Raw genomic sequence first — 8,971 nt, 5'->3', positions numbered from 1 at the left:
CAATGTTTAATTGCACTGCTGAAAGAGGTTTTACCATTTGATATCAGTCAATGAGGAAAAGTAGCCTGTGGTTCATTATTATAAAACAAATTAAGATCGGCAGTAATCTAATTTAGGTGGGAAAAAGGCTAATTTATTAAGAAAATGAATAACATGGATATTGCTCTCTTCTTAGTGGTGCAGAAAACCAAATATAGAAGAGTCTAGAGCCAGACTAGATGTGATGGCTTTTGTCTTGAGAGGGTTATTTGTCAGAAACTTTCAATCAAAATTCTGAATATATTTATTAACATAATCCTCTATTATCACATGGACTCCAAATGTTTGGCTTTTGTTGCTGCAGAGACAAAAGAGAACGCAGCATTAATCATATACGAAACGCTCTATTTTATTATCATTTCAATTAATACATCTACAGTGTTTGAAGACAAGAGGAGTATCAGTCATGCCAATAAGAACATGATTCTCATTCTATTATTCTAAGTCAATGCTTTTGCTGGTCCAACATTTTTACAAATGAGGTTTTTGCAGTCTCAGTGTAAAAGCTGAGCCAAAATAGATAATATTGACTTGCTAATAATGACTTTCTTATCTTACAGTCCTTCACATCATCATTATTAGTTGTTATACTCAGAACAGAATCACATTCCCAGGCCAGTACAACAGTGCTGCTGATAGATGTGGCTGCATTCGGCGAGCCTGTATGCGAGCCCGCGAGAGAAATCTCAGGAGTCATATGAGCAGTTCAGGATCAAACAGTCTGAGGCCTCACAGCCCAAAATGGCCCACTCAACTCTGCTCTCTACATATAGTGGACTTTTATGGCTCAGCTGGCCAATTTCTCACCATGGCTGCTGAGATGGAGTCACAGGTTCAAGAGCTTTTTTGTGTGCAACCACTGCTGCTAGAGCGAGTCAATATGGAGGGGACCTTTGGATGAGTTTTGAAGACCTCAATTGCTGCAGGAGAACAACTAAATATTGGAGGTTAGTCGTACGATCTCACAGGTGGATGGTGGTAAAAAAAAGAAATTCTACTGACTGAGGAAATCTCTTCTCGAAGCTCAACGAGAGAGGAAGGAGCAGGTCAAGGAGATAAAGAAGGATTGGCTGAAAGAAAGCAATAGCAACGGCATATGTTTCCTCACTATGAGCAATAACATGGAGGGAATTGATTAAGTGGGCCAAACAGGACCTCTTAGAGAGTCTTCAACCTTGGCTGAAACATACAAACTCAAAAGAAAGAGAATGTCTGCATTCAGCGTTGCACAATGCAACTGGGTTAAAGAGAATAAAGCCTTGTCAGGGAATACAAAGGACTAAGAGGAGAGGTGACATTCTCCTGGATTTTTTTTGGTCTCTTAACAAGAAAACCCACTCAGGGCAGGGACAGACATTACAAGAAAACAAACACAGACAAGTGAGATTTAGTATTGTACTTCCAGAAATATGGAGGACCTGCAAGAGACAGACTGAAAGATAGAAAGGTCAAAATCCAGGAGGCAGAAGCTTTTATATCCTGACGTTTTTTGTTTTCTGTGCCTGGTAAATGTATTTCAAACTCCACATTTCCAGTTTGAAACAAAGGCTTTCTGTTCAACACGTGCTCCAAATTACACAACAAAACGTATAACAATTGTATGTAAGCTTATGAGAAAATTACCCTACTTCTCACTTGATTTGTTACCTCAGTAAACAGTTTCCTAATACGTTTATGGTCTCAATCAATAGTTTCAAGTCTTCTTCAATACAGCATGATGTTCATTTTGTAAAGTATGGTCCTATCATATCATGCTAATGCACAGGATTAGCAAGAAATCCCCCCATGTTTGTAAAAATGCAGCTAAAGTGCCCTCTTGGATGCCACTTTGGTAGATAAAACATGACAAAGTGCCCTCTAGGGTGCCCTTTCAGTACCCTCTCTGCATGCTGGTGCCCAACCGCCTACAGCTGGTGCCCTTTTTATTTTTTTCCACCCCTGTACCTCAAACATCCTGAGTCTGCTACTACCAATGACCATTGAAAGTTAAGTCATGGCTCCCTCCCCATTCATTAAGATAGGGGCCTTGTAGTAATATATAATAACTGCCCAGGGTGTTGCCAAGATGGCTGCCGATTGGCAAGACTTGCCTCGAAGGACTTTGGGTGGGTATACCCTTGAAACTACTATTGACATTGGGTAAAAAACTGGGAAAAAATATCACTGGAGTGCCCTTTTAAATGCAAGGAATATCAAATGAGATGTTCTTTGAAAAATGATGGTCATCTCCTCAGTGAATAAACAGAAGACTTCAGGAAGCAGCAGCTGTAGAGTTGGATAAGGAACACAAAGAGAGGTGGCGCACGGGGAAAAAGAGACTGAAACTGAGAGGATGTGCTTGTCAGAGAGGAGGAAGTCCCATGAGAATATAATGAAGTTAATGTAACATGTATGGTGGACGGAAGGAAACACTAACAGAGGAAGACAGGAGGACAAAGCCACCTACATACCAGCACTCGTTAATTGTTTTGGATGGAGACTTATTTGATTATTGTGTTGAAACAGTGACTCTTGATTACATCAGTAAAAAAACAGTGGCTTATGATGGATTTAATTAGAATTTTTTAAAGTCATTTAATTGCTTATGGTCTGCAGCAGAGTTGAAAGCTACGGACTAGTTTTTAAAAAAAAAAATGTTGTTATAGAAGCAGATAGAAGAACACAATATTTTCCCAGTAGATTATATTCACATTCATTCCTCTTGAGTTATCTTTGTATTTACTGCAACATCTTTGTTTTCCATCTTCCAAACAAGAGATAACAAATTAACCCACTGAAAGCAAATAAAACATATTCGTCGTCGTAAAAAACTGCTTCTTTTCTCAACAGGCTGCACAGGGGACAGTTTATATTTCCCTAAATGTTAATGCTTTTTGTCACCGTAATAAAATATATATAGCAGAAACAGCAGGAAAGATTTTCCCGAGAAATCTCTCTCTGTCAAAGACAAATGCTGCATAAAAGGTGGGCCAACATGACAGTTTGTAAGCTTTTTGTTGTGTTGATCCACATATGAATGAGACAACAATAGTGTGTGCATTTGGTTTAAGATATTTGGAGCAGGATTTAGACGGTAAGCACACTTCTGTGTAGCCCTGTAGAGGTTTACGGTTGATAAAAATAACTCATTATATGCACAGTAGGGAACACGAACTCTTGGAAACTGCTGCATTTACACGGCAACCTGCTTTAAATTACAGAAAGTGCTATGACAGTAATTTAGGTCACCCATAAGAAATGAAGAAGAATGTGTTTTGAGTTTCATTTTCACACATTTACACAGATTCCCTGACCTTTTAGGCTGGTCCACTGCACCAGTTTCTGCTCAGAACAAGGGTATCTTTGCAGCAGATGTTTCCTAGGCAGCATTTTCCGGGCCAGTTGTGGATCTCGGCCACAGATCTGCCTCTTCGAACTCGAGGCTGGTAAGTTACATAAATGGTCTGCTGACTAGCCTCTCTCAGAGGCAGAGCAATGAGCACGGCCGCTGTTCTTGGAGCTGACATTACAGGCCAGACTGTTGCTGTCCACTTTGTTTGGTTCTGAATCAGTGCTCGCACGGCATACATGAAGAGCATGTTATTTGGGGGGAACACACAATGATACGCTGAGGGAAATAGAAAGTCAGCACCCCCTGGTGTCAGGATGGAAACCTATATTTCATGTGTGACTTGTCCTAGTTCATGTTTTTACAAATGCACATGTAGACATGTATTGAAAATGAATTTATTGTGCATATCGAGAAGATCTAGGAGCTTAGGACGCCTAAATCAACAAGTCATTCAGATTAATAAAATTCACATGAATTAAAAATAAGAGGAAGATTGTTTCTGAGACCCTAAAATAACTAAATAAACTTCAAAGAATTCAAATGTCTTCTCCAAAACTACATAATGGCCCTTTAATTTGTCATTGTTTTTAAATTAATGTATTATAATTAATTTATATGTGAATTGCAGGAATACAATGAGTTCAAAGTGGAAAACAACCCTCAGTGTCTGGTTTGAATATTTCTAGCTTTAACAGAAATTTAAAGAGGTAAAAAAAATTAGATTCAAAAACTGTAATAAACATCAGATAACGTGCATTATTAACATTTAAAAAAATCTGTGTACAGCCAGTGTTGTATAAAGTATAAACATATTGTGTTAAAATATTACTTTGATAAAATTAAAAGCCACTCCTACAAATTGTACTTGAGAAAAAGTCTTAAAGTATCTGATGTTAAATGTACTTAAGTATCAAAAGTAATTTTCTAGCCAAATATAAACTTTAGTATCGCAAATTCTACATGTATGCATATACTGTATACTGTGGGTCGATCGATTATTGGCCTGGTCGATTGTCAGACCTGATATTTTTCTTTTTTAAAGGTGCTATTTGTAAGAAAAGTTGATTTTTGCATCTCATTCCCAACTCATCAAATAATGAGGCCCTTGGGATGGCGGCCGACCCATCCTACGATCCCAAAGCGTCCTGTTTTTGACGCATTTGGAAACCCAAAGCTGGGAATGAGACTCAAAAATCAACTTTTCTTTCAAGTAGCACCTTTAAATGTGATTGTCGATAAAAATAAATTTAAACATGCACTCGTCAGCTCTGATGCAGCTTGTCGTCTGAAAAAATAACCAATAACTAAAGTCATTACATTAATGTAGCAAGTAACATGTATGATATGTGCCTCCAATGTAGTGGAGTGGAAGTATAAAGTACCAGAAAATGAAAAAAACACTACAAGAACCTGAAAATTGTACTTAAGTGCAGTACTTGAGTAAATGTACTTAGTTATATCCCATCACTGAATGCAGCCCTGTTTGGTTATGAGGCTGTCAGGGCCTGAAGAAACAGGGATTTATCAGTAATGACTGGATGGATGTTAGTTTGACACCTTGCTTTGACCATTTTCCTTAAACTAGATTTAAAAAGCCCCAAAACACCCGGAATAGCGGCTTGCTTTCAAAGTAAAAGCGGGGAGGTCTGAAAGGCATGCGTATAGTCACAGGACAAAGGCTCCTAAAATAAAATATCTTGAAAATGACATTTTATATTGTGATCGGTTGTCTAAAACCCCTCAAAATAGTCTAAATTATCAAAATATGCGCGATGTGTTCGGTAATTGCGATTTATTCTGAAAGTCGTCAAGCGGAAGTAGCCATATTTCCGTAATCTGGATGATTTGACAATATCGCTCCGGGGCAGAACCTTCACGAAAACGTTATATTTTTAGGTACCGACACTCTTAAGGTACCGACAGGTGTTTCCTACACACCAGTCATTATAATGTCACGACTATCGCTGTAAGCTAGTTACCTGTCGGGACTGAACCCAGTCGGTCCAGCTCTAACCGTCCTTCTGTCGTCACGGTGCCCTTAGCTTAACGTCTTATCATGTGGGTGTTCGGCTACGGGTCCCTGATATGGAAAGTGGACTTCCCTTATGAGGAAAAGAGAATAGGCTACATTAAAGGCTTCAGTCGTCGGTTCTGGCAGGGAAGTACCGACCACCGGGGAGTACCGGGCAAGGTGGGTGCACGTAACCGGCTTTATGGACCCAACTATGGCTAGCTAGTTCCTCACAATAGTCATAACTGATGCAATGTTGCCATGTCATGTTAAATGTGTAATTTAAAGGTTTAAAGGGGCACTGTGTTGTTTTGGAGAAGACGTCCAAACTCAGAATTTTAATATTTACAATATTAATGAGGCGATGATACGAAATTAGAAATATTTATCTTCTCCGTAAGTGAACGAACAAGCTGTTCTCGGAGGAAAACAAGGTCCCCAGAACGCTGTTTGAAGCTAGAAAGGTGGCAGGGTCCGCCACGTGTAAATCGTGTTGTCCGTTAAGGTCAGTTTGTTTATTCAGTTTGTTCAGTTATGAAAGCAAAGAGAGTTTGTTTATTTAGTTTGTTTAGGCATGAACAAAAAAACCATCCCGAAACTACACAGTGCACCTTTAAGTCAGTGGAAAGTTATTGTGAATATCCTGAGATTTACTTTAACAGAACACAAGTACTCATTAACATTTTAATTTACTGCAAACAAATATTTGCAGTAAATTGTATGGTTATACAAACAACATTGCTACAACTGATTTACAGAGTTTAGTACAAAAGTAAAGCCACTCTAGGAAAAACAAGTTTTTGGATGTTACGCATAAGTCAGTTGCACCTTAAATGAAAAATAATTAGCCTACAGTTTTAATTTGATTTCCTAACATTTTGTTTTAGTTTGTCAAGCACTCTAAACAGCATCACTCTGTATCTTTAGTTTTAAAACAATCGAGGTTGCTGCAATTTCTCATTGCAAATGCTGTGCTTTAAATGAAGGAAAACATTCCTGCTTACAATCATTTAAAATTATGTGTTCAGAAATTAAATTAAAACATGTCTTTGGTTCGTGTGAATTATGCGCTGGTGCCCCTAAATGAAGAAGTTAGGTTCACCAGTGCAACCTGTGTAAAAAGGCAAATAAAGTTTAAACTTTTCGAAATGTTATCAAAATCACAATATGACCAAGTGCAATATCCAAATCTCAGAAGTGTACAATAAAGGTAAAATGTATTTTTTCCTCTGTCTGTGTCCTTTACAGCCCGGCCGCGTCGTCACACTGGTAGAGGATCCTGAGGTAAGACATATCCTCTCTAAGGTTGATGGTACCAGTCATTACTTTGTAATGGAGCTGCACGATTAAGTTAATTGTCTTTTACTTTGCCATTTACTTTTATCGTCTATTATTTTCATCTATAAAATGTCAGAAAATGGTGAAAAATGGCTAACCTACTTTCCTAGAGCCCAAGGTGAGGTCTTGTGATGTCCCAGTTTATTCAGTTAACAATAACGTGATGCAAACAATAGCAGAAAATACTTGAAATTGCTTGAAAAGATCAGAATTGTTGTAGATTCATTCTCTATCAACTAATCGATAAATACACGTATCAGTCCATCAATGCTGCACAGTACAAAAGACGATAAATACATTTCAACAGTCAGGTGTGCTGAAATAAGGTGTACGCACTTATTTGTCATTATTAACAGGTTGGTGTTTTATGAAAAATGATAAAAATCTTTATGAGATTAATTAAATTTGATTTGTAGCTGTGAATGTGATGTTCTTATTTGAAGACAGATTGTGCTCGGAACAAAGGCAAACAAAAATCACATTTTATTGACACGTTAACGACAGATTATCAGCACCTGAGGGTCATAATTCACCCCCCTTGTTACTTATAACCGTATTATTGGGTGTAATTAAGAGGCTAATAAACTGATAATGCAACTGAGGGAACTGCAAGGTTTTGAAAATGAGTTTACACTGAGTTTTCAAGTGATAGTCTGTTTTTTCAATGTTGAAGAACCATTGTGGGATACCACTGCTCGAGAAAGGAGACACATCTTTGAAATAAAGGGAATGACAGTGTATTGTATTGTACATCTTGTATTCTGACCTTGAATGAGAGATCATTTGTTACACTTACTGGGAAAGCAATAGAGAGATACAGAGCGCGTCTTGTAAAGAGTGAGAACATGGTAAGCATCTAGAAAACATGCATTTAGAGGTGAATGATGAGTATTTTAAAAATGTTAGCAATCAGGTTTGAGGAAACTGTTCATTATCTTTTAACGGCTGTCCAATGTCGATGAGCTCGAATGTATTATGTAGTAGAAGCTACACAAGATTAAAGGAAGTTTGTTGGGTAAATTCTGTCTAGAGTTTGTCACCCTGCAATTTTGTCTTAGAAATGTCAAACTGTGGAATCTAGGAAGCACATTTACTCGAGTATCGTACTCAAAGGTGTTACTGATTACGTTCAGCCCCTAAATGTGCCATTATAGACATAAACAAAATCATTGGTGAAAATTACTTTTGATACTTTTGACTTTAGTATGTTTTTTTGTTACTTTTTACAACACCGACTACCTGTTTTCCTTCCGTCACCTGTTCTTCTCAGGGGTGTGTTTGGGGCGTCGCCTACAAGCTGCCGACGGGCCGAGAGCAGGAAGTGAAGACCTACCTCGACTACCGAGAAAAAGGTGGTTACCAGGCCATCACGGTGACCTTTTACCCCCGTCCACCACTCGCTCCCCCGCCCAACCAGACGCTGCTCTACATCGGCTCTCACGACAATCCAGACTACCTCGGCCCCGCCCCTCTCGAGGAGATAGCCAACCAGATCGTCAACTCTACCGGTGAAAGCGGGCAAAACACAGAGTACCTGTTTGAGCTGGCTGATGCTGTTAGGACGATTCTGCCTGAGGACTCAGACGCACACCTGTTTTCTCTAGAAACTTTAGTGAAGGAAAGACTCCAGAATGGGCACAAACACTCACACACTCAAACAGGTTGATTGTAATCAGATAACAACTTGATCAATGATATATACCAGGTTGGATTTGTGTAATTATCTCAGGGTTTAAGCTACACATACAGCCAATCAGGATATTTGTCTGGTACAGAAAATATGTTGACGCTAATATGTCTGTTTGTATCCGTTAGTGTCACATGATAAGAAACACATTATCCTGCGTATTATATGTATTTAAAGCTGCTTCAAAATTTGAACAAATGACAAATACATGAAGGAACTGTTACTGGTCTACGTGTTGATAGAATATGAAAGCTACTTTGGATAAACCTGTAGATTTAATGCCTGTTCAGCATTCAGCAGCACAAAAGAAGAATGCTTTAAACGAATAAACACTTTATTCTGACTGAATACATCTGCATTCGCAGATGAGTGTGGTCTGTTTTCTATCAATGTTAAAACGTGGTTGAAGTATGAGTACTGCTCTCACAGCCGAAGTGAAGTGAAGGGCCCACGCAACATTTCCAGTAGGATCAGTTTGTTAAAAAGTTGGAACTCGGACCACTTTTGGCACTTGTGAAGCCCCTGAAAAGTTGGTTTCAAATATTGATTATTCCAGTATAACATG

The 8,971-nt window shown here is 38.5% G+C and overlaps 1 protein-coding gene across 1 annotated transcript; it reads left to right on the top strand.

The window, feature by feature from the left end:
- Positions 1–5,268: 5,268 nt before the first annotated feature.
- On the top strand, positions 5,269–8,754 carry chac2 (ChaC, cation transport regulator homolog 2 (E. coli)). Its single transcript, XM_073488964.1, has 3 exons — positions 5,269–5,561; positions 6,630–6,665; positions 7,990–8,754. The coding sequence occupies exons 1-3, from the start codon at positions 5,427–5,429 to the stop codon at positions 8,383–8,385; spliced, it is 567 nt and encodes a 188-aa protein (XP_073345065.1). The 5' UTR covers positions 5,269–5,426; the 3' UTR covers positions 8,386–8,754.
- The last annotated feature ends 217 nt before the right edge of the window (positions 8,755–8,971 follow it).

This window comes from Pagrus major, chromosome 20, assembly GCF_040436345.1.
Source record: "Pagrus major chromosome 20, Pma_NU_1.0".
NCBI classification, from domain to species: domain Eukaryota; kingdom Metazoa; phylum Chordata; class Actinopteri; order Spariformes; family Sparidae; genus Pagrus; species Pagrus major.
This window is presented reverse-complemented; position numbering and strand designations above follow the sequence as displayed.